This window comes from Cyprinodon variegatus, unplaced genomic scaffold (genome assembly GCF_000732505.1).
Source record: "Cyprinodon variegatus isolate N-32 unplaced genomic scaffold, C_variegatus-1.0 Scaffold426, whole genome shotgun sequence".
In the NCBI taxonomy this organism is placed as follows: domain Eukaryota; kingdom Metazoa; phylum Chordata; class Actinopteri; order Cyprinodontiformes; family Cyprinodontidae; genus Cyprinodon; species Cyprinodon variegatus.
This window is the reverse complement of record NW_015150879.1, coordinates 340,761-367,589: the sequence shown is the minus strand read 5'-3', so window position 1 is coordinate 367,589 and position 26,829 is coordinate 340,761. Positions and strand designations below refer to the sequence as shown.

Below are 26,829 nucleotides of genomic sequence, written 5' to 3'. Positions count from 1 at the left end.
TATTCTGTTCCGTCTATAGAACTCCCCCCCCCTTCATGAAGCAAAGGTCTTTACTGGTGAAGGGAAAAATGCCCTTTTGTTGCTGTCTGTGTTATTTGTTGCTACAGGGTCTCACAGCTATTCTTATTCTAATTGAGGTTCTCCTCTTTTTCTCCCATGGTAGCTCCGGTTCCCAGAGCGAAGACCCAAGCCTCCTCACTGAGCCACAGCCACCCAGACAGCCTGGCTGAGAGGCAGAGAGTGAGAGAGGGAGGCAGAGATGGAGGGAGGAGTCTGGAACTCCATCCACTGACTGCTGTGTGTGTGTGCCATGAATTGGATGAGCAAGAGAGAAAGAGAGGGAGAGAGAAGAGGAGGAGAAGGGAGGGGAGGGGGGGCAAGTGAGGGCTATAGACTCTGAGAATGGATGGGCAAAGAGAAACAGTGCAAGCAAGAGAGGAAGAGTGAACGTGCGTATTCTAAGAGTCAGCAGCGAGGAGGCAGAAAGTCCACAAGCTCACATCACCACAGCAGAGAACGACAGGAGGATCGGGCACCCAGCCACTCTGAAGAGTCAAACACACACCAAAGAGCCACGGAGGGAGAAGGAGAAGAGGAAGAGTACGGGGAAGAGGAGAGAAGGACAGAACACACATCCAGCTTTCTTCTGGTAAAAAAAAAGGAGACATCACTAAGGGACCATAGCATCATCCAGAAGCGCACTGGAGCACTTTCTCTTCTTGAGCATTTCTTTGTGCCTGTCAACTCCTATTTCACACTAGCCTACTGTTTCCCGTAGGTTTTGACCTCTTCGCTCTCTCCAGCCATGATCCCTTGGGTGCTCCTGCTCCTGTGGATCTCCGGACATAGTAAGTTCTCTAGAAAGATTTACTAATTGTATGTGATCTTCTGTGCTTGTGATGGTTGTGACTTTTTGACTCAGAGCCTTGTCTTCCGACTTCTCGTCTCTTGCTGTGATGTGTGAGCTTTTTGCTGCCTTGTTTATTATTTTTCTTTGTTTTTCACTGATTTTTACATTTTGCTACCATGTGCACTTGGATGTCTGATGCAAACAGGAGAAGAGGGAATCAAGAGGGAAAAAAGTCTGAGTGTTATCGTGCAAAGGTTTAGTTTTCTACATCTGGAGTTTGAGTGGCTTTAAGATACACAAGGGATAAATACTTCCTATGTGGCTTTATTATTCCTGTCACACTCTCACACATTCACACACAGCAGCCCTTTAACCCTATTGAAGTTCAGTAAAGCGTCCATTTCTTAGTCAGATTGCTTTAAACTGACAGCCCGTTTTCCATCAGTCCGTCTATGGGGGGTATGGTTTGGAGAATGAAGGCAGAAAAGTTAAGAGGTTAGAGCTTTTCTATCACAGTCTCTTTTGGACTGTGTCTGTTATTATTTTTATTCCCTAATAAACTGTTGGTTGATAGAATAAGGGATGGATTATTTGTATCCTCAGATTGCCACCAGGTGGTTGTCTTTAGGGAGAGAAAAAAAGAAAACAATAAAAAATTAAAGAGCAAAGCAAAGTACAGCCAAACTCACAGCGTCCGATTACTCGGACACACGCAGGGCTGAATCAGGCAGCAGCTGTTTGTCACTTCGCGGCATCACACTGACGCACAGTGAGCTTGCTCCGGTTAAAACTGCCCCGGGGTCAGGGTCAATGACAAAGTCGCCTATTTTCCTCTCAAACTGGACCGTTTTAGGTCTGAAGGAATGTTGATTTCAAACAAAGGGATGTAACCTTTGATCTGGAGCAACCGCTAGAAATAGGTTAAATTCTTTCTGCTTCATTCTGTAGGGTGACTGTTGTCGTTTAGCGTGGCAGCCGGTGAATCAAAGTCGGATACACGCTGCTAAAACAGCAGCAACACATAACACTTGGTAAACAAGTCATTTACTCTGTGGCTGACTTCAGCTGTTCTACATCTTGATTTATAGTCTGTAGAAAAGAACATTGCTTATAAAACAAGTAATTTGCTCTGAGTATGTTTCTGCTGAAGTTCTATGTAGATTTGCAGAAATTCTTTGCCAAACAATCGTCACTTTCAAGCCGACAGTGGCGGTAGTGATGGGGAAGGGAGTCTCTAAACATTGCTTAACATCTTTTTACATTAACAGCTTTGATGAGGCAGTACGTGATTGACCGCTGTGGAAAGTGCTGGTTTGTGTAGTTATCGAACATCACACTTGGTATCGTGGAAGCTGCTTTTTATGTGTTTCTGCTTTGCTGTTTACTGTTTCCCCTGGTTTCATCTTCAACTCTTCCTATACCATCTGTTCTTTACCTTGTTGCAAAAATACATGATCAGTCAGTCTCCTTTCCTTTACTCTGTTAAGCATCTGCTAAGCTTGGCTTCTACAACTGATCACTGCTGCAATTCTGCCATAGCGATAAAAAGTGGGTTCATTTATAGTTATGCTAGACTTCAGAAACCGATGCCTTGTGAGTGTATTTTCCCTTGCTTTATAAACCTTTATGTATCACAATTTCATGCACATATCATCACAGATTTAGTCCCAGTACGGGGAACAACTAACACCATATCTCATTTTACTGAAATGAGAGAACCGCTGCAACTGGATTGAAATGGGATTGTGCCGCATTTCAGCAAAGTCAGTTATTACCCTAATATAAAATATCACTTCCCTGCCAGGTAAACAAGAGATAACAACCCTACGTCCCTTTGCTTGCCTCCAGGGGGAAAGGGAAGTGCTTCCCAAAGCTTTCTGTTGTACAAATTACGGCTCTGTTTATGTGCTGAGCCAGTGTCAGCAGAAAGCTGAGGGGGAAAAAGAAACAATCTTGCTTTTATGAAGAGGGGCAAGGAGAGAGTTGTTGTCCATGCCGTACTAGACTTACCTATGCAGCTGTCCTGTGAGACGGCCACAAAGAGAATTTAAAAAATGAAAGAACAAGGGACAGAGTGTTCTTTGTGAGTCAGAAAAAGTCTGGAAAAGTAAGTTGACTTGAGTGTTTTCCAAACCAGTACAGACAAAAAGAATATTAGCATCTCATTGTCTAAATCAATCAATCAATCAGTCAATCAGCAAATCCATCTATCTATTCATCCACAGTTAACTGTCTTGTGCTTTTTGTCCATGTCCTATGTTGAAGGTCTGGACACAATAGACAATATCAACCTTAAATTCATTAGAAACATTTGTTATTCAGACTATATATAGTCTTGGAGCTTTGGAGATCTGAGATCAAAAGTTTGTAAATTTGATATGATAATAGTGTATCAACTCTGTAGACAGAAGCTAAGAGATGATTCAGACTAAATGGAAAGACACAATGCTGTTTTTTTTTTTTTTTTTCCTGCCATAGCTTTGAGAAATAAATGGCCCAAAACGAACATGTTGAAGGGAGAGAATAAGCAGAGGGAAAGGTGTTCGATCTGCTCCCCAGACCAACAGTGTGCTGTTAGCACATCTAGGGCACCTTACCTCTGTGCTGTCACCTCTTCAGCATTTGACAGATGACACAGCACCAGTCTGGAGGATCATTGAGACAAGTCTCAAGAAACACATAAACCTCAGGCTAACTTGTTCACTACCGCGTCCACTTCTTTTCACCACTACCCCCTCGTCCCCATTTTCTTACCTTAACAATATATAATTTTCTTATTTTCTTCAATAGTGTCTCGGTTCCTCTTCTTATCTCAGAAAGGATCACTTTTTTGCTATTTATCATTTATTCTATTCCTTATTCTCTAAACATTCTTTTAACTTTTCTCTTATATCTTTTTTTTTATTTGCTGTGGTTGATTGAGTACCCTGTCTTGGCGGATGAATAGGCAGCATATTAAAGGAAAGCATGAAAGCTGTGTGGTAGAAGGAGCAGCCCAGGAAAACTCCTAAACTTCATGTCTGTTATTCAAAAGAAAACTGACAGCAGAAATAGTCCATGTTGTCACATTAAGTGTTTTGAATCCATCCTTCCCTCTCAGCCATCCTATTTATATCCGTTCTTCTTAAAGGCACAGCACACACCGTGTCTAGGCTTATCATTTAGTCAGGAAGACTTAAACTCAAGCTGTGCCCACTAGGGGCAGAGCTGCTACTGAGGAATTAAAATCCCAATCTTCTTAAAGATCGCCTGCCCCTTTCCTGCCCTACTCCGCCTTCTTCATTATCTCCCACCTCCTCATCCATCTCCTGTCAGAACCCCTGACTTTGCCACCCAGCCAAGCTAAGCCGTTTTTTAGTCCTGAAAAGCGCGTCTTAGTATCCCCCAAAAGCCCTTATTTCATTTACTGCTGTCTATTAACTGCTGTCCTACGACTCTAAATCCGCTTTTCCACAGCAAGCTTTGATACATATTTCTCGTCCAAGGAATAATTAAATGTCTTTCCAATGTCGTGTTTGGATGTGGATTTTCATTGATGGGGAAATCATTCATTTCTCTCTCTCAAAAAAAAAAAAAAAGAAAATCATGCAGTCCACATTTCTGGACTAACTTTTGTAACATAATATATATTAAAGAACTTAAATGCACTGAACAGATACATTTTTCTCATTAACATTTTTTACAGCTCGCTATTTCTGTTATACAAGAAGGAATTTACTGATTCTTTTCTCACTGCTCAAAATGAATGTAGGAAATTGCAAAATATCTAACATTCCTCTATGAGATCATTTTGAAATTAATTTGGTCTTTTTCAGTTTAGTATTTAAGAAGAGAATGTTTCAGGTTGCTTTAGTTTAATTGCTAAACCAAATCTGATGATTATTAGTGCTTAATATTAGGATTTTAGTGATCAGAAAAAGATGAAATTGTTAAATTGTCTGAGTTCAGCTCAAAGAAATTCAAAAAGAATCCAACAGTAATGGCTGTGATACCTACGAGCTACAAGATGCAGTCAAAACAGCTATGCTTTGTTTTATAAAACATTATTGTGATTTTGAACATTTATTGAATACCATTTGGAAGCAGAAAACACATCCATGATTGATTCTTCCTACCAAGCAGCACAGTCACGCACTGTAACACATGATGTCATCAGCTCATGATGGAGCCCAACGGCATGTAGTTTGTTTTCTTGTTTGTGCTGCATGTCCCATCAAGGCTAGCCAGTTTAAATCACCTCCGTCGCTGTGACCCCTGCTCATTTCTGTGCCGCGATAGATTAAGCCCACTGTAATCCCTCTGAGCCGAGGGCCCTGTTGGATATTTATGGTAATAAGTAAACATATGAATAAATAATCTTAGATGCCGCCGTTGGACAGCTGGAACTTGTAAGTCCCAATGTTTGTCAGGAGCTGGGTGACATTCAAAGGGATGCAGTTTCAAAGGAAAATCAATTGCCTTTGGACGACAGCGGAAAAAGGAATCAAAAACACTGTTCAGTTAGACGGCTGATAAAACTTTTAAATAAATACAACGATCACAGAGTAAATAGAATCATCATATAACACCATAATGACTGATTTCTACTTGAATAATGTACAGGTTTATCCACAATTTCAGACTGTCAGGATTCAGGTCAGCCAGGAAAAAAAAAAGATTAATTTGAACTCTTCTGTGAAAACCTGCCAATGAACTGCTTCTTGTTATCCAGTCAGTCAACAAAATCAAGCTGTTTACTCTTGGGTTTCATTATCTATCTCGAAGACCCTTCTCCCAGCCTCAACAGTCTTTTTTAATACCAACCAATCAACCCCAAGCCCCTCTTCTCGTCTCCCTCTCCCTCTCTCTTTTTCTCTCCCTGACATGCTGCTGCTGGATCTCATTCCTCAGGGATGAATTTACCCAGATTGGAGCACTCAGCAAAAGGGCATTATCCCGGATTACATGTCTGTTGGGCGGCAGTGTTAAGTAATTCAACCAGATGCCGTTGTGATCACTGGGTCACCTGTGAAGGCGAGGGTAGCAGCTGCACCTCTTCTCTCAGCTCTCTGCTCTCAAATCTCTGTCCTTCTGAGACATTATCTGTAGAAGGGTAGTAAAAGTTGGTCTCTTTTTAAAGAGAGCTCAGCTGTTACATGTAAAGAAGAGATGGAAACCCTTTCTAACCCCGGTCAGGATTTGGGAAAAGATTATGGCACGGATTACTGTTTTTTAAATTGCAGTTTAACACACAGGAAACAAAACACTATGTTTTCCTCATAGGCATGTGTGTTTGGATATGGGTGGGGGTTGGGACAGGGATGTGTTGAGAGAAGGGTGTTGGATCGGGTTGTGTTATTTTTTTATGCTGGTACAGTTATGTCAGACAAAAGATGTTTATTAAACATTCTGCATCTCCTAACCACTAATCCAGCATCTCTTCATCTGAGGAGTCTTATTTTTAACTAGCCTCTAGCTATTGTGACTGTCTGTTCAGAACAGTTGGTACAAACACAAACACAAAGTTGGTACAAACACGAACACAAAGTAGCCCTCTCAGTCAAAATCACTGTTGGTGCGTTAGTACATCTTTTATTAACATATTTAGCTGAAATATAAAGTTTTTTTTTTCTTTTTTGATCTATCTTTACTATCTCCTTAAAAAGTTGCTGTTTTCATTAGGTGTACTGAATAGAGATATTAATGCTGTAGGTAAGCCATAGGAAAACAGTGTCTAAATAATAAAAATCCATAGATGCTGTTTTTTAAATATTTGCTGCTTACTGACATGTTTGATGCTAATAAAAACATCAAGAAATTTTGAAAATCAACTTCTTAATGATCTAAAAATATATAAAAAACCATTAATGTTTGACTTAAAGATTCACCATTTTATGTTGTTTTATACAGTATACGGATGTGAGGTCAAACATACAAATTCAAAACGGGACATGGACACTAAATCCAGCTAAATAAAATAAATAATAATAAAATCATGTTTGAAAAGTATTTTTTTAAAAAGCAACTGATAAAGTTAAGTGGAGTCATTACTTAGCCCCAATGCTACCTGAGTTCAATTTAAAAAGGCCTAGTCCATATGAAAAAGTAAGCCAAGGAAAGGGGTATCATAGGATTACATTGGTGACTAAACAAAGGGATGAGGTTTGCTTGATGAGATACTTTATAAGGTAGGTAGTGAGAGTTGAGGTTGAGGTGAAGGATTAAGATGAGGGCTGCAGGATGTAGGGGTGACTGAAGTAAAGGGAAGTAGGGGTGAGATGAAAGATGAGAAACAAGGGAGTAAGGAAGGGATGCATGATAAATGGTAAGGAATGGGGGATCAAGTTGGCATGGTTGATGAATGAGGGTTGAATAACGCTGAGATAAATGAAGATGCATTTAGCGATGAGCTGTGGGGAGTATTAAAAAGAGGAATGAAAATGAGGGAAAGAAAATGGGGAATAAGGTTGGTGGGGATTAGTGATGTAGGCGTAGGGGCTGCAGTAAGGACATGGGATTGAAAAGGGCATTCTGAAAGATTGTGGAGACAGATATAAGGGACAACACGTATGTATGAAGGAGGAATGAAGAAACAGGAATGAGAGGTAAAAGATAAGAGAGTGAGGCTCTAAAAATGGGTTTGGTAAGCATGTAAGCATACAGGGTGATATATGAAATAGGATAAGTGAATGAAGGATTTGGGATTATGCAGGTAAGGACAAGAGATGAAGGTTGAGAAATGACCTCCAATTTACACACAGCTCTGCACTTCATCGACATTGGTTGCAATCCTAATTTACACTGCATGTTCTCAGTTTGCTGCAAAGCCCAGAGGTGCGGCAAGAAGCATGCATGACTTAAAGCATAGGCGGACCAATAACAACAGTTAAAAGTACATCAGTTTTGTTTTTTTCCCCTCAAGATATTTTAGGTAGTTCTGTGTTACAATGTGTGAGCACAACGGACATAGAGAAGCTATTTGCTTTTACTTAAGTTGGTTATCAATACCTCATCCTGCTACAATAATTTAAATGGAAAGGTATTAGGATAAAATGGCACAATGTTGGAATGGAAAAAAATATTTTCATACTAGGTTGTAAATGGAAAAGCAAGAACAAGCTGAAAAGCCAAGAGGCTTATCAATACTTACCTGTTAACAACATTTGCACCGTGCTGATACACAAAAGCAGCAATAGGTGTGCATGAAGTTATATGTTCAAACAAGCCAGAGTCTGAATGATTCATACCTTACTGGTGAAGCAGCCATGCAGCTGCCGTCCTATTACCACAGAATGCACCTCATCAAACCAATGCCATTTTGTATTGAAAAATAAAAAATTCCCTCTAATAATTCATAGTGCTCTTCCTCCCTATCGTTCTTGTTCACACGGGCATGCTTAAAGACACAGAGAAAGGTGAATATACACTACTGGTGCACAGGTCCACTTAGACCACAGGTACTTTGTTACATGACTCGGAGATTTCAGCCAATAAGACTGATTAAACAAGCAACTTACTGTTAAACAATATTTGGGGTTTTCACCACTAGCTCTATGTTCATTTTATTCTTAGATTTTTTCAGATCATGGGCAAGATAAAAACAGCTCAATAGTCCAACCTTTGTTGAGCCATTTACTCCGATGCTCTAAACATTTGTTTGAGACCCAGCCAAGCAATCCATCGACATGATAGCGACTAGCCACAAGATGCATGAGGTGCTTTGGTGCAGGTGACACCTAAGGAATTGGGTTACTGATCAGATAACAACTTCCTGGTGTTTGTGGGGAAGCTTTTTGGACAACCAAACATTACACTTGGAAGAACTTTTTTCTTCAAGCTTTTTGCAGTTTCCCGGAGCTGCTTCAACATTCAGTGCTTTTATCTACCAAAGGTCCCTAACAAAGGACTGGATGGAAAACAATTGCCTTTCCTGGGCACTTCTCTGCCTATGTATATGTGTGAGTGTGTGGCATTTGTGAAATTGGGCTATGCTCTTACTATTACTACTACAAACCCTGAATTGTAATATAAATGCAAATCAGCCTTATAATTTGTGCAGCATATAAGACGACAGAAGCCCCTCACCTGTTAGTGCATGTCTCTGCTTGTCATTAACACAACAGTGATAGTTAAATACTGTCAGCAGATAATGTGTGAAGCATTTTCTTTTGTAAGCAAATCTGGAGGCTGATGTATGCTTTCTGTCTCAAATGTAATAAAGACCACTCATGTGAACAGTTGTTAAATATCCTTGTACGAAACAGTGGCCAACGTTTGCTCCTGAATTCTCTGCATTTATTTTCACAACCTAATTTTGCTTAGCACAGCTGGACGGCAGAGCTCAGAAAGAGAAAACTGTTCCCTCTGTGGTGCCAGACACCAATGATGAGAGCCAAAGCTTTTTTAAAAGGCGATTTGATCTGGCATGGATACCAAAAGATGTTTTATTCAGCAAAGCAGATCTGACACAATAGCAGCACAAACTTACCCTTGATCTGTGCCAAACTTTTGAAATCTGTCAAGGGTGGGCAGTAGGGGGATGATGGCGCTTGCTTTGAAAAAAATGTTTATAACTGGCACTTTTTTTGTTCTCAGTTTTTTTTTCCCACATGCCCAAAAAGGGGGCTTTGAGCCACCTGCCTGTCCCACAAAAAGACCTTAGCAGTTTGTAAAAAAAAGACCCTTTCACGGCTTGATTGCAGCCAGAAAGTACCCCCACCCCATCCCCTCAACAGAACTCTCTCGGAACTGAAACCACTGGCACCAGGCCAAATTATAATTGCCTTTTTGTTGTTCAGAACTGGCCTTAAGAAACTCTATGCTCCTTTATTTGCATGATGTTCCTCCTTTGTGTCATAATGCCCTTTTACCAAACATAGTTTTATCCAGCAGAACCAGCATAATAAAGGATCATGTATGTATTCATTGCATTGCCCTCCCTTGCATTACCAACAAGCAGTATGCCGGGGCAGAATAACAAATGAGCAACCCTGGGGTATGTGAGCACTGACAGTGGAATTTTAAACATAGATCTAATAACATGCTATAAATAAAGAATTGCATTGATTTTAAAACTGTTAATATATCCTAATATAAGAATATAACAATTGATTTTTCCCAGCACTTCTGATGAGGTTCTGCAGGGCTATGTATGCATAGCCAAGCTGGAATTGAATCAGCCTGCTTGAATACAGGGCTTGTTTTTATGAGTAGTAATAATTTGGTGTCACATGCAGGTGACTGTAGTCCATAGTTTCATTTTCTCTCCCTATGGTCTCTTCCTCGGCATATCTCAAAAAGTATTTTGCTGTCATCAGAAGTTCTTTCTTTGTCTGTTCAGCTGTTTAAATTGATGTTTGTGACCTGACTAAACAAATTACATCAGTGTATAATTAATAATTTTGATCGCCACTTGAATATTCACTTCACTCTTTTGGAGGTTGAAGAGCCCTTTATGCACTCTCTGATTTTATTTTATCAAGTGCAATTTAATATTGTGGAGGCTGGCCTTGGCAATGAAAAAATTGCTAATGCACATTGGGAAGTTTAAATGATTTGCTATCCTTTCAAATCTGTTGGCAAGGGTTTCAGTCTGGCTGGGGTCCTAGGGGAACTCGCAGTGGTCATTGCTCAATCCCAAGGGGACATTAGTGCAAATCACAAAGGAGCACAGAAGTCATTTCAGTTTTGCACTTTCCTTTGGCCGCTGCCCAATGCTAAATGACAGAGGACTCACTCACATCTGAGGGAAGGGTAAATGCCTTTAAACTCTGTGCCCCTCTAACCCTTTAAACCTGATTCAATCAAATCAAAATACCACAGTTCTGACCTACTTGGTATGACCTGAAGACAAACAATTGAAGAGGATCCAAAGGACCTTTGGGTGAACCGAGGGCAAGGCCATCTATTACTTCCATCCTGACCTAGAGCACAGCAACATGAACAATGCCTGCGGTGCATGATGATGAACAGGCTCCACATCAGAGATTGGAGTGGCAAAGGCAGGAGAAAGCTCCAAACTATGCCAGTTTACAGAAGCCTCATCTAGAGCTATAATGATACAAAAGAATAGATAGTCTAACAAGAAATAAGTATATCTCCTTATTAAGAAATAGGATAAGGCAAGATGGCCTGGTCCACCCACCATAAATGCCTTATAAAAGTTGACTTAGGGTTGAAACAACTCAATTTTGATGGGTACACTCATGTTACATAATTACATGTTACAAAATATTGATCTAAATGAATGACATACTCTCATTGAATAGTTTGTACTGTACAAAGTTGAGTGTGCTGACAGCAAAACCATACAACAAAAGTGTGTTAACCAATGGAGGTCTGGATTTTGAGTCACACATACAATTAAAAAGGAAAAAAAAAGACACTACAGGCTGATACAACTTTCATGTAATGTCCTTTAAACAGGTAAAAATTAGGCTCGGTAGTGTGTGTGTGGCCTCCATGTGCCTTTATGACCTCCAACACCTGGGCATTATCCTGATTAGGTGGTGCTCACAGGTGGTCTCCTGAGGGAACTTCTCCCAGAACTGAACTAAAGGATCTGCCAACTCCTGGTGGTCTGTGGCGCAAAATGAAATAGGTGGATGGATAGAAACATGATGTCCCAGATGTGCTCAGTTGGATTCAGGTCTGAGGAACAGGTGGGCCAGCACATAGCTTCATTGCCTTCATCTTGCAGGAACTGCTGACACACCAACCACATGAGGTCTAGCATTGTCCTGCATTAGGAGGAACCCAGCTTATGGTCTCACACGAGGTCTGAGGATCTCATCTTGGTAGCTAATGGCAGTCTTGCTTCCTCTGGTGAGCACATGGAGGGCTGTGCAGCCCTCTTAAGAAATGCCAACCTGAAATAATATTGATCCACTGCCAAAACAGTCAGCCTCTGTCACCGCTGTATTAACTGTGAACCTGCTTTCACCTGTGAAGGGCACAGGGCGGCAGTGAAAAAATTGCCAATCCTGGAGTTCTCTGGCAAATGCCAAGCGTCCTGTACGCTGTTGGGCTGTAAGCAAAACCCCATCTGTGGACGTCGGGCCCTCATACCCTCCTCATTAACTTGGTTTCTGAAACTACTTTTACAGACATATACACATCTGTGGCCTGCTGGAGGTAATTTTGCAGGGCTCTTGTATTGCTACTCCTGTTCCTAATTGCTCAAATTTGTAGGTAGTGGTCCTGCTGCTTGGTTGTTGCCCTCCCACAGCCTCTTTCACATCTCCTGGTGTACTGGCGTGTCTCCTGGTAGCTTCTCCAGACACTACGCTAACAGGCACTGAAGCTCACACTGATATGCCACCCTAGATGAGCTGCACTACATGAGCCACATATAGGGTTTGCAGATTCGGTCTCATTCTACCAGGGGTGTCAAAGCACCAACAACATTTGGTTAAAACATCAGCCAGAAAGCTTAGGTACCAAGATGTGGCTGTGGTTCCCAGTTGCAGGACCACACATTTGTTGATTGTGTCTTGCAAATATGCCAAGTATAACTCTCCTCTGGACACCTATACATATACAATTGGGCTTCAAATAAAACAAATAAAAATGCATCAGTTAGCCATTGTGTAATTCTTAAATATGACATGATCATAAAACAAGATTTTGTTCCAGAGTATTGGTCTGTGACATGTGTCTAAATGCAAGTATGAAGAAAACTGAATACAACTTCTGATAAGAAAGATTTTACGAACCTAATACTGAATACCAAATAAATATTTATGGTTAAAACCCTGATCTTTTTTTCAACAGATAGGATAGCTCGAAGATTTTCTGCCACATGGCAGTGAATGGTATCTAATGCTGGATGGGTGATAGTAATGACAACACAATGCTCTCCATAGCAAACAAAGATATCTAGGGCCTGGGGAAGGGAAGAGAAGGAGACAAGAATAAAGAACAACAAAAACAGCAGAGGAACGAAAAATAAATTTCAAAAGGGAGAGCATCCTTGTCAAAAATGAAAACATATCTGTGTCTTGCAGCCCTAATCCTTAACGCTAGTGTATTTGCTGTCTGAGTGGAGAATTTGTGCGTCTGTGCAAACAAGCACAAATGTGATTATTCCTCACTTTGGTCGCATGCTAATTCTATTACTTTACATTGTTTTCCTATCTCACTCCAAACAGCTTTGGCTCAAACTACATCTCAATGTTTTTTCCAGAGACAAAGTGCTATTTGCCTTTGGCAGACTAGCAGAGTTATTTACCCTATTATTGGTTTTAAAAATAACCTTGGACGACTTTTAATGTATGTTTCCCTATGATCTGCTGGGAAAGACTCATTGCCTCGGTCCCAGCACAGAGTGACTCTGGCATTAAAAATGCAGCAGGGCATCCACAGACGCTAGTAGCTCCTCACAGTGGGATGTTCAGGGTCCCAACCAATCCTCCCCCATCACCTCCAGTGCATGGCCTCTAATCTTTCCCCTAGGTTATGATTGTGAATTATTAACAGGGCTTTCATCACAAAATGTAATTTTCAAGGAGCAGCTGTACAAAGTCTGAAACAGCCTCATTTCAAATGTAGAGAAACTATCTCATAAATGTATGTTGGATCTCTCACTGCCTGAAGAGTCTTTCCCATATGGGTGTACTCCATACTGTGCACAGCGTTAATGGCGTGCAGTTGGCTGCCAGTCTTAATTCAAAGACTCTCTGTAACCTCTTAATGCATTTATGTTTTGCTTCTAAATGCAACATAACTTAAGATTTGTAAAAACATTATTTTGTTAAGGGCTTAAATGAGATCAACTTCATATTCATAAAAAAAATAAGAATCTAAAAAAAATACTTCTGACTCCTATTTCATATTCATGCTAGTAATTTGGCTGGCTTTCGATCATGCCCAGTTCTTTAAAGTGAGCCTTTATGTGGGTTTGGGATTTGGTATTTGTTGTTTACTACAAAACCAGACATATTTTTGCTTCTCCCTTCACACAGACCCTTTTGATCATCACATCCATACTGGATATAAAATTGAGAACGAACATCTCTGCAATACAAGTGACTTTTAGAGTTCTTTGACTCTTTGAAGACTGCCAAACAAATGTCTTTCATCTCAAAACAACCAGCAGGCGCATCATAGAAAAAGAACGGGACAAAAACCATAGATACAGGTAGTACCCTGGTCTCCAAAATAAAAAAAATAAAAAAAGATTATGATTTTAAAGTCTCATTGGGGCTCCCTGTAAAGCAAATGACATGCACTTTGTGCTGCTTTTACTTGGCATCTATCAAACAACACAGCCTGAGGACTACTGGGAAGGCAAAAATGTTCATCTGTTTTTAATAAGCCTTGAAAATTAATTTAATGCACAAAAGATAGTTGTTCTGTTGCCCACTAAGAACAGTCATCATCTGGTACTGTGGGCAGTCTTTACCAACAGATTGCTCTCTGTTTCAAAGTATGTTGTTATTATTGGGGTGATAATATGTTAAATACACTCACTGGACACTTTTTTTAGGTACATCTGTTCAATTGTTTATTTACACAAATAGGTAGCCAATCAAATGGCAGAAACGCATTGCATTTAGACATCTAGACGTGATGAAGAATAATTCAACCAGATTAAATCAATTATCACAATGGGGAAAAAAAGGTAATACCAGTAACTACATAATTGTTGTTTCCAGATGGCTGCTCTGTTGTAATTTTCACACACAACCATTCCTTGAGCTCACTTAATTTGGTCTAAGAAAGATGAAAAAAACAGCAAGCAACAGTTTTATGAACAGATATGTCTTGTTTAAAGGTCAGAGGAAAAAGGGCAAACTGGTTCAAGACAACAGAACGCCAACAGAAGTTTAAATAACTTTGTTACAAGATCTACCACATTTTCAGGTAAAGATAAAAATGAACTGGAAACACATGCAACAACTGACAAAGGCTGTGCAAATGTGGATAATATCAGACTCTGATAATGCCTTAATTTATTTGTGGTGCCCAAATTTCAGGTTTAACATTTAAATGGTCAAGTAAGAATTTGATATTTGATGTACACAACATAAAAGCTATTAATGCATCCTGCTTCATGTGCTGCTGCTGTGGCTTAATGATGAGGCGGGTTGGGGGGGGGGGTTCTTGGCTCACATTGGACTACTTAGTGTCAATTGAACATGATTTAAGCACTGCAGTCTACCTTTGTCTTGTTGCTAAGAATGTCCATCCCTTCTCATCCACGGTCTCCCCATCTTCTGAAGGCTACTTCCAGAAAAATAAAGCACCAAGTCACAAGAATCAAATGATTAAAAAAAAAAAATGTTTATCTCTGGCTAACGTCTCTGACAAATTGTTGAATCTATAATGAAATAATCAGTTGTAAAAGCAGAAAGGGAACAAAACATGGAACTCAATAAATTAGTAAAAGAAAGAATTGAGGCTCATTCTTTTCCTTAAATTAATGGTAGTGCAGTAGCTGTATTGTTTCCCCCACTGAGAGATGAACCAGATTTCAACCCAGCGCTCCCTGGAGGTGAGGGCCAGCATTTCTCTGACAGGACATCTGGTCCCTGAGCATTGCCGCCGGGGGGTTGATGTCACCACCTTAATTGTAATGTTTCTCTTCTCCTCGGTGCTCAAAAACTAGGGCAGCTCTCCATAAAAGGAGAGGAGGAAAGGGGGAGAGGATACTTGCTGGGCCGTGTCGGCATGCCACATCATTTACAATGACAGCCCTAATAAATTACAGTAGCAGATCGTGGTGAACAAACAAAGCCTAATGGAAATAAAGTGGGAATTATCAGGCGAGAAATAAAATGGAAAATAGACTGAAATTAGTGCAAAGCTGCTTGATGAAAAGTTGTCAGGTCTACAAAGCATAAACATCAAATGGACACATTTTCAGTTTCTAGGGCAGAAAATGTTTCAGTTCTCATTATTACTTTTTGTTTAGGCCAGGAATTAATGAGAGAATCATTGAAAGGAACTGCTTGGTTTTTTTTTCTGAATTTGAAAGTTAACTACCAGCATGTTTCTTTTTTTGATCTCTTTTCTTGTTTTGCCTGCCAGAAAAAAAAAAAAAAGCTACAGATTGTCTTATTTATTACCATTGTTCCATCAATACAGCCAGGGCAAGGAAGCCTCAAAGCCTGTGGCATTATAATGCTTAGACATGTGGAAGAAAACAAAATATTGGAGGATGGAGGAATGGTATGTTAGGGGAAACATTTGTCAGTTACCATCAGTATGAGAGATGTCCAGTTAGAGACCTTTGAAGAAGGCAGATTAGATGGGTCTAATCTTGGGTAAAGAACAGAGAAAGACGAACATGTTTTTATCATACAAGAGCTACAAAAATACAGAAATTTAGAGTTGAAAATGCTTTTTTTCAAATTTTGAACTGTTAAAACTTGAACTCAAACTTCAATTCAGTTGTAAGATAGGTACAAATAATAATACAGTCAATGAGTCAATGCAATTAGCTGGTTTTCAACCAATCTGACTATATGATATGGTTGAATTGTCTCTGTAAAGAGCCTTGAGATAGCGTGTTGTGATTTGGTGCTAAATAAATAAACAAACTGAACTTAATTCAATTACCAAAGCATTGCAAAATACTATTTCTGCTACTTATAAACAGTTTATCTGGTAGCATATGCAGTATTAGGTATAAAAGATGCATATTTGTTATATAAAATATATAGCTAATCTGTAAGAATTGAGAAAGCAAGATCAATGGTTAATCGTTTTCTGTCATCTCAGTTGTCAATATTCCTACCGATGCCTTACAAAAAGGAAATTTAGAATTTCTTTTACTGTAGCAATCTAGATTAAATTATGTGTTGTCTAAACCTGTTGCTCAAAATACTAATAGTGGTCAAACCAGAATCTAATATTTTAATAACAAAATGTCAGATTTTTTTAAACACTTTTGTAACTTAATTTTTTTAAATTCACAGATAATAAACAACAAATTAATAATTTATATACAATAATTATTATACAGAAATACACAAACAGAAAAAAGAAATCAAAAACCAAAGGACAATAAATTAATGAGGAGGAAATGATTTTGGTTAGTCATGCATTATGTAGCAATGTTTACATTTGACATAATGCTATAACATAATGCTATCATTTGCAATAACACCAGCATTTTCTCATTGTGGGACAATAAAGAGATTTTCTATTCTATTCTATATTTAATCATTAGGTAAGTTCGGTGAGTACATATACAGTGTATTTTAATAATCATTATTTAAATGTAATTCAATCTTTTAGCTATAATTTCAACCACAGCTTCAACCATAGTTTAAATACATATTCTGTAACTCAACAGTTCCTGTATAATCAAAGCCAGTTTACAATATTTATTTACTTTCCATTTCTTTTATAATCCTTATTTTTTCCATGTTTCCTTTTGTGATTTATCCACTCATTCTGTTTATCTTAGTTTATAAGCTTAATCCCTTTTGTTTTTATATCCAGTGAATTACTTTCCCCCCCATTCCTTTGTTATGGTTTTTAAGCCTGTAATTCTAAGAATTTGAAAAATATAATTTTCACCAGATTTTATATATTTATAGGGATTTTATAGGGATTTTTCCTAATATAACACATTCTTAATTGATTTATGAAACCTTTAGCTGTTGAATCCAAAATCAAACAAATGTTTTTAAGCAGTAAAAAAAAAAATCTTAATTTTTTTTATTTTGGACATCACTTTTTCTAGTTTGCTTCGCTGTTGCTTAAGATGGAAGGACTAAAACCTTTAAGATTCCTTAACTAGAAGTTGAAGTGTTATGTAGCCTAGTATGTCAGAACCCTGAACTTAAACCAGGTCCATGTATTAAAAGTACCTTAAAGGGTCAAACAAGCACAAAATTAAAATGAAAGAACAAATTGAAAAAATCTTTAATCATAAAAAGCCCAGTTTAACGTACACTTCTTTAAGTGTTTGAAGTTTTTGAGAAATTGTTGGAAGTGATTTCACTCACTTGAGGGTGATATATCTCCTGCATTTTTTCTTGTGTTTATTCATTACTGTGGGTACCTAGATGCAACTGTGAATGTTTTGTGGATGGATAGATATTTGCATGTATGTGCATTTAGACTACATGTGTGTGAAGAAACCATGCTGGGCTTTCTAACAGAAAGCACTGCATTTCGAAAGGTGCCAGAATGAGTTTGTCACAGAAAGTGTAAACTTGAAGAGAAAAGGGACTGTGGAGAGAGAGAGACTTTCCCCAGGCATCCAGAGTCTGTCAGACTGATTAAGTCACATGGCTAGAAACGGACTTTGGAAACTGAGGCAGGGCATGCAAGGGGAGCATTGGATGACAGCAAGGAAATAAATAAATAAGTAGCAACATGTAAGTATTAAGATGACTATGTATCACGTGTGCGCCTACTTGTACCTAACCCCACAGACTCATGCTGGGACGCAGCATACCAGCCAACATCCCATCATCCCACCCCATAGCTTCTTCACCCTGCGGCGACATAAAGCAGGTCAGGGCCATCTTAAAGTTCACGGAATGCAACATGACAGCAGAAGTCCAACATATGCCTTTATGACAGTGAAGCAAATAGATGACTGATGGCAGACCAGTGTGTCTCCAGGGGAAGAGATAACACGTTGACTTAATGTTTGACTTCATTTTGCTTTTAGTTTCTTTCTATACACAATGGAGAATGTGGCAGACAAAACTCCAAGAGTTTGCTTCAGAGTTAATGTCTTTCCTCATTTTTGAAACACGATGGAAAGAACATCAACCCACTATCAAGACTATCGCATCTGATCCTGCTTCTATATGTGACGGAAATGCCAAGGACCTTTGACCCCGCTCGAAAAACACCAGCGATCCAGCAGACTAAAACATGAACTCCTCTTTGTTTCAAGGGACCCTCGGCTGCTTCGAGATGCCCTAGTTGCATTTGGTCTCTATTAGTTTCTCTTCGCTGTACTAAGAAGAGTTGTTGGTAAACAGCAGAAGGGCAGCATCATTACCAATACACTTCCCACTTAGAATATCTTTGGCAGAAAGTGCAAATGAGAGTAGCTTTGTTTAAATGCTTTCAGTCATGCTCTTAGTAAAACCAGGTATGCGGCAGATACACACCACTAGCAGAAACACAAAAAAACTCAGGTTCCTTCAACTCTATCCTCCTACGACTGGCCATCCTCATGCAGAAATTAACATCACTAGCCCTCTCCTCCTCAGGCTCTGTAGTCTCATGGCTATAACAAAGCATAATCTACGGCACCTCTAGCATCAAATGCTAATTGCAAGGTATCCAAACAGAGAGAAGTCCTTGCTGAATTAAGAGTCATTTAGTAAGAGACTGAGTGCAGCACAAAACTGTAATGTCTAGGAGCTAATGTTTCTTCTATCTGGCATAGAACCCCAGGAGCGTAGCTCCAAATGAAAACATGTCTAATAATGCAAATTCAAACCTGAGCTCAGCTTTACCAGTAATTACTATGGTAGAAAAAAGTGCACTGTTAATGGGTTCAAAGTATTCTATCAAGCAAATAACAAGAAAAACTAGCCATGGTGAAAGAAAACAGCTCCTGGTGGTGTTCAGAGCTCAAAAAAACAATGTGCACAAAACAGCGCTTTGGTCTTTGCACTGATTCTAATTTGTAAGACAAGATCTTCGATTTAGCTGAGTTTCTTTCGAAAGGGCTTTGAAACAAATATATTTTTCAGTACTGCAGGATCACTGCAGGAAGTACTTTTATCCCCCTTTGTATATGGCGCAAACAATGGTGGCAGCGTGCGTCTTTGATCAAGGGCATGTCTATGTTGATGACTATGAGAAATCTGCAGGCTGTCCCAAGAGTGTTGTAACCTTACCTTCAAAGTACACTTGTTTGTATCTTTACCACATCCTCTTCTTTGGAGCTGTCTTCAGGGTTCTTGTCTAAATGATTTTTCACTTCTTTTTTCTTTTTGTAAACATCAAAACCATCTAACCTCAGAAGTAAATCTCTTGACTATGACAAACGTTTATCGCAATATTACCAACAACAGAAAAATACTTTTGTTTTTTTACCTCCTCTTTCTTTCAGCAGTTATTTATCCTTAAAAGCAACTTAGATTTTGCAAAATATTGTTTTACGTGTGGAGTCATTACATTAATTCTAATGTGTTCATTTGTGCATGTGTGTGTAAATGGATTGATTTTTGAGAGGCTGTTTTGTTCTTATCCTGCACTTCCTGGGTTTCTCTAAGGCCATGCTCTGACATGTCATAGTATCCTTTTCCTTCGCTGTATCAGCAAGACAGGCATAAAGAGCAATCCTCTATGACTGTGCCTGACCCCTGTGCCATGGATGGGTCAAGGTCCAGCACAGTGGCACCAGCTGGGGTCCTCTGCCAGTTGCATTACGTTACTTGAAAGGGAGTCCACACAAGTTAAAATAGCATGTGCTTGTCTTAGTAATCTAGTGTCACATTAAAACTTAGGAGCAAATTCACTTACATCTTATATAATAACTTCTCATATTTTTTTTTTTAGGTCGAACTTTATGAATTTTATCTTTTTAAGGTTTATAGTTTTTTTCATACAAAAAAAAAAAAAGAAAAACATCTACCAGTTTAGATAAAGTACAGAAAAACATTTGACTGGTTTACATTTGGTGGATGTTTTGTAATGACTTTAGCAAGTAGTTATTTTGAATAATTCCCTGTCATTTATTCACAGTTCCAGTCAGAATATTGGAATTCAAAGAATGATATCTAATGGCAAGTTTCACTTCAAAAGTAAAAGAACATGGCATAGAGGTAAAATAAATAAAACCAATCAAAAGTACAAAATGCTACACTTTTACAACTGGCAGTATACAAAAACATTTGGAACTGCTAATGCCAATTCTAGCACTGTCTCTGGCAGGACTTTAAACTATAAAGAAATTTTTTTTTTTTCGAAACTTATGTTTGAAAACCTTAAATGTTTCACATTTTGGTACCTTACTACAAAAATGAAGAAAAAACAGTTGACGAAAATAGTAAATCAGAATTGGATTATTTCTTAACCAGCTTTTTAGAGTAGAAAGATGAATTAAGACATAAAAAATATTAGAATAGAATGTACAGTAAAGTAAATAAATATATTAGATATTTAGAAAGAGAAATTGTCTGCGGCTGACAAAATGGTAGACTCAGATTAAATAAGAATAAATGTGCAACATGGTAGGGGGTGACTTGGAAAAACACAAAATGCCAACTCATATTATGTTGGAAAAAAAGAATAACCAACTACCCACAGCTAAAAGCTGAGCTACATGCTAATAATGTCAAGGATGTAAAAAGTCATTGAGCAGAAACTGGATACAGCCAGGAGGTCACACTTTGCAAAAGAAATACTTATTGAATAAAGAGTTTTGTTTTTTTTTGTAAAGAAATCTTGTTAAACATTTAGCAGTCAACTGCCTTATTGACTATGAAATCTTTATTCTTGCTCTATTGGACTTATAAAATGAGTTTTAAGAAAGGTTCAGACAACACAAACAATAGAGGCTTTTATAGTGATAATAGATGTGGATTTTAACATCTATTGTGTGAAATAAAGTGAAAAGGCTCATTGGACATGTCAATACACTAATGAAATTGTGCCCCATACAGCTAAAGATGGCCCTTTTATTTGATCTTTCAAACCCCTATTTTTGGCACCATAGTGTATTTCCACCATCAGTGTTACTGTCAGCTGGTCAATAAAACAATAAACAACAGAGTAATGAAAGGAATATACCCACAGAGTCAGATATGAAGCCACAGAGCCAGCTCAGACTCTTTAATCCAGACCATTTTTTTTTCAGAGTGCTCTAAACCTGCTGTGAAATTGAATTTTCCAACCTTGTGTGTATGTGAACCAGCCAAGCACTGCATTGTCAGAGCACTCAATTAGCTCCCAAGGCGGAAGCCAAAATGTTTTCCAACTGCAAATATATTCCTCAAAGGACAATCTCTCATTTGCATAATGCTTCTAACCCTACAGTGAAGAGGGAGAGGGGCTTCCAGGGGTTAAAAAAACAAAACAAACTGCAACTATACAACACAGTCAGTTTCCCTCTCTATGCCACTGTATGCTGTATAGCAGAGGAAAAGTACCCTATGGTGCTAAAGCAATGTTAACCTTTGCTCAAAGGCTGTCTTTAGTCATAAGTATGCTAATACAGGGTGTTAAACACTTTGCAGATGTTCTATTCCTCCTCTTTTCATGCACATGTTGTTACCTTGACTTGCATTACTTAGAGGACACTTGAGTTTTTGAAAGCTCCCTTAAACAGACGTTCGAGTGCCATTTTTCTCTCTGCTTGCTGGGAAAAAGCTGAGTTGATGTTTTGCTCCCCCCGCCACCCCCCATATATTTAATCTGGAGAACAAATAAGATCTGAGCCTCAAATTTCTCATAACCCTCTGTCTGAGTTGAACATTTTCGGAAAATGAATCTTGTTGTTTACTGAATTTGGCGTCATTGAATCAGTCGACTCAGGCATTAGAAATAATCTGCACTGACAACTAGCTAAACATTCCTCTGAGAAAGTGACATTGAAGTCACACAGCCATGCCGCCTTTTTTTCTTCTTCATTCCTAGCTGAAATGGATAAGAGAGAGACAATAAAAGGAGAAACACAAAGAAAAAAGTTACTTTCAACAACTGGAGAGAGTCAGTCACGGCAGTATTGACTTTACCTCACATCCCACGCATTCGCTTTTGCTTGAATAAAGTGGCTAAGAAACACTTGTGAGGTCGAAGTAAGACATTTGGGGTCAGAGGGTTATTGTAGTTTGCTGCTGACCTATAGTGCCCCCTAACTCTTATTACTGAGATGCCACCATCTTCAAATTTAGTGCTGCACTATATTTTACCTCCCCTAAGTCTCCTAAATCAGCTCGGAGACATGCATGCACATCTACATCCATGGAATCCCTCATCACAGAAACGTAGAGATTTTGTTAATGGTCTGTGGCAGGGGAATTCTCACTCATGCCCCACACCAGTGTAAATTATCCCCACAGCCTTTTTCACTGAACATTCTGTCATATATATCGGACAGAGATCTAAACTGAGATGTAGTGTCGTTCTGCCAATACAGTTTCATGTAATAGGAGGCAATATGGACCGCAAGATTAAAGGTGTTTCTTTACATGGTAATATTCTTTTTTTTATTTATTTATTCATTTCAAGGCACTATTCAACAAAGCCCTCAATGCCTACACACTAAAGGATCTGGGTATTTTTTCATGCATATAAGTCTTATGTGCTTCCACAAAAAGTGTGAATTGGATAAAAAAAAAAGTTTAATGAATTAAACTGATGTGCATAGTATGCTCTCAATTTAATGTGAGGCTGAAGCAATTATGAAAAAGAATTTAATTGAAACCGGCTTCTTTTTTCCTCCTCTATGAAAAAAATAATAGCAAGAAGAGAGTTGCATTCAGAGATGTTGATCATAAAGAATACGAAAGGAAAATGTATTACCTTTCTATAGTGTTTTTATCCCTTGAGGGTTGAATGTCAGTTGGTTATATAACCATGGCTGTAATTGGTGAGAGTTTGTGTGTGCTTAAGCTTAAAAAGCAGGCATTTTTATTGTTGAATTTTACCTCCTCACAGATGTTGGAGGGGCATAGAGTCTTTAAGGAGAGGAAGCAAAAGAATTAACTATGATGAAGATCTGATCATTTTAGTGTGATAAAGTGTTGGGCATACCTTCATACTTGATAGAAACTGGTTGTTAATGGACCTCACAGTGCCAGGAAACACCCTGATGACATATGCTCATGCTTGAGATTAATATTGTTTGCCTTCCAGCACTCGCTAGTCACTATTGCTACAAATTAATTTCTTTCTTTGGCAACTCAATTTGGCCTCTGTCCCTTGGCAGACCTTTTCTAGAGAAGAATGCATTTTCCTTTAGCATGGCTAAGATTTAACTTTATAATCTGAACTGATCTAACCTTAGCAAAATTGAAGTAAAAAGTAACCATTATATTGCCAAGGAAACTTAGAAGTCAGACGTTTCATAATGTTAAATGGTGACATTTAAGCCAGGAATTGACTGTATGAGGTTGAGAGGGACCTAGATAATTGTGAAAAAAAAATTGAAAAAGATGTCATTTTAATCTAACCGATTAAGTGCACTGCCAGCAATGGAGCATATTTTTTTAGTTTTTTTTTTTTTTTTTTTTATTCGAGATGAGAGGCATTTCCTGAGAAATTGAAACAGGATGATGGAGATCAGTGACAATACCGGCTGGATAATCATGCCCAAATCACAGCCATCTGCTTTCAATCTTTCCCACCATCTACACGCGCCACCATCCATCCCTCACCAATAAATCCTTAAATCCCAACAATCTGCAGCACTCAGCTTAGGACCTCTGATAATCTACCTAGCAAGCCCACATTATTGGACAGGAAGGTGCTGCATCCTCTGGATCTTTCATCCATCTAGCTACCAAATTCGCCCTCTTTTACATTCCAGAGATTTATTACTGTTTTAGAGCCTCTTACATAGTCAGTTTGTACACTCAAATCCACACTAATCTACATAATACAAAATGTGAAACCAGATGCATTTTTTCTATTGGTAATTGTGTGGTTAACAACAACCATGGTACTGAGATAGATACAAGAAAAAAATACAATAGAAATAAATAGACTACAACAGCCTAGTATGTAGAGTTTCTATGACTTTGTGATTTATAGGATGGTGTAATTGAGACTTGCCACAAGAGGTTGTGCATTTTAGTACAGTCAACATCTTTGCACAAAGGTCTATGCCTTGTGGTTCAAGGGCAATTTCAGGAACCTGAAATACCAATTGGCGAGCTGTTGAGTTTGATAGGATAAAGAATCCTGATAAATGAAATGTACCTTGACTTCACCTGATGAATCCACTCAGCGGCAGACCTCAACCTCACTACCCATTATTGCCTGAAATCTGTGGTTTGTGATTAGATTGACCACTGCAGAGGTCAGTCACCAATATTTTCTTTTTGAGCATCAGCAGTAAAAAAAAAAAAGAAAAAAGAAAATGTTAGAAAGAAACAAACTGCGAAAAATGTCCAGATTTAATTTGGAAGAATAGAATGATTTCTCCCTGACACCCACGCTGGATTTAGCAGATGTTCTGGTGCATAAATGCCACATTATCTTTAAAAAGGGTAATATTTCTTTTCCCTTATTTCCTTTTGCTGTTTCCCTTGCATTTATTTTCTTTTGTGTATGTGCGTGTGTGTGTGTGGAGGGGGGTCAAGTAAAAAAAGTGGCTCTCTGGAATATGCTGGGAAATAAGATTTTTGTAAAGGCTTCCGCTGCTACCTGTTTATTTTGCAAATATTTGCACATGAAACCGTATTTTAAAGGTTTATCTTTTCTCTTGGGGCCATGCGGAGGTCTTCCTAACCGCACTGAACTTGCCAATGTGAGAGAAGGATTTCTTGCACCACTTTTAGTAAATCTTCCTTTAACGGAGGGTTAGAAAGAAGAAAAACATGCCCCTTACCCACACATTCTAATTTGCTAAACTCAAAGTGGTATTAACGGAGTTTCATGTGTATCCAGTCTACCTCTTTGTAAAGGATACATTTTAACTGACTTTGTTAAAGTTGTTGGTTATTCCTTTTCAGAAGATTCACATCTGGAGTACACTGTATAGCGGGCCATAGTGGAATTCAGTGCAAACTGCTTTTGTTTTGTTTTGTTTTGTGTAGACTGCCTCTCAGGTAGCTTAAATAAAGGCTCTAACATTACCCATTACAAAAAGTAAATAAACAAGACAAATATGGTTGTCTCAAAATACTTTCTTCATTAAAATCAAGGATGCAAAGTCTTTCAAAACTAAAGAACCAAAAAAACACAAATTTGAAACTACAGTTTTTCCAGCAACTGTAATTGCAAGTTCTACTAACTAATATTACCAAATTATGCTACTCTACAGAGTTAGCATTTTGAAGTAAGCAGCATTTTTATATGTATTCACCACAATATGTGTATCAGACTCAAAATATGAAAATCTAAACATAGCCACTTACATAAAGGGTTATCAGTATGATATAAAAATCCCTTAACTGTAGAAACACTTGTAAATTCAGGCTTAAAATAACAGGTTGGAATATTGTCTTTGTGTAAATATCATTAGTCTGTTAAATACTGTCCTCTTACCATTGTATGTCTATATGATAACCTAGTAGCTCTATCCGAATAGGTTTGGTACAAATTCATTAAATGCTAAGAACATTCAGCACCATTGATCTTAGTTAATAACACTTTTCACTTTTACAATTAGTATTTAGGGATGTGTTAAACCCCCCAAATTTAAAATCAAACAAACACTATGATCTATTAATATCAATGTTTCAAGCTAAATTCATTCAATTTCATTGGATTGTTATTATTTCCCAATGAAAGCTGGCAGAATGCCTTCTGATTTAAAACCCCTAATCTATGAACTTCTATATTGTGTTGAATAAAGAAATGCTTTTTTAACTTATTTCCCTTAATTGGGAGACCTTAAATTTGGTTCAGTGTTTTAGCATTTACTCTTTATCTATTAAGTATACAATAGTACAAGCTCTTCCTGGAGTACCACTTGTAGAGTTGTAGCATAATTACCTGCTCTGTAATGCCACAAAGAAAACTAATGTAAAAACAGAGTGCTTGAAGTAATATCAAAATGACTTGTACTTGTGATGTAACTTTATACCTTTATTAAAACGTGATTGTCAAGAATCCATGCCAATCTCTGGTTTCCTTGCCAACAAAAGCTCCAAAGAAAATTGATGAAGAATACTATTTGTAGTCAAACTTTTATGCATGTGAGGGTTGTTTGTAGATATAAATCTGTGTATAAATCAAGAAAGGAACATACAGATCTTCTTTTGACTTGCTTGACTCACTCATTTTATTTAGTTCTGTAGGTATAAGAAATGAAACAATATAGCATTCAAACAAACAAGACATTGGCATTAATACAGAAAATAATTAAAAAAAGAAATTATGTTAGCACTTTGTTTGATTATTTT

The 26,829-nt window shown here is 38.2% G+C and overlaps 1 protein-coding gene across 9 annotated transcripts in view; it reads left to right on the top strand.

The window, feature by feature from the left end:
• The first annotated feature begins 395 nt into the window (after positions 1–395).
• Positions 396–26,829, top strand: part of kirrel3 (kin of IRRE like 3 (Drosophila)) — a 187,647-nt gene continuing 161,213 nt past the window's right edge. For all 9 annotated transcript variants that reach the window (XM_015388525.1, XM_015388521.1, XM_015388519.1 and 6 more), the window contains exons 1-2: positions 396–649; positions 779–848. In XM_015388525.1, coding sequence (XP_015244011.1) covers positions 407–649; positions 779–848 — 313 coding nt within the window. In that variant the 5' untranslated portion in view covers positions 396–406. The remainder of the gene's footprint in view (positions 650–778; positions 849–26,829) is intronic.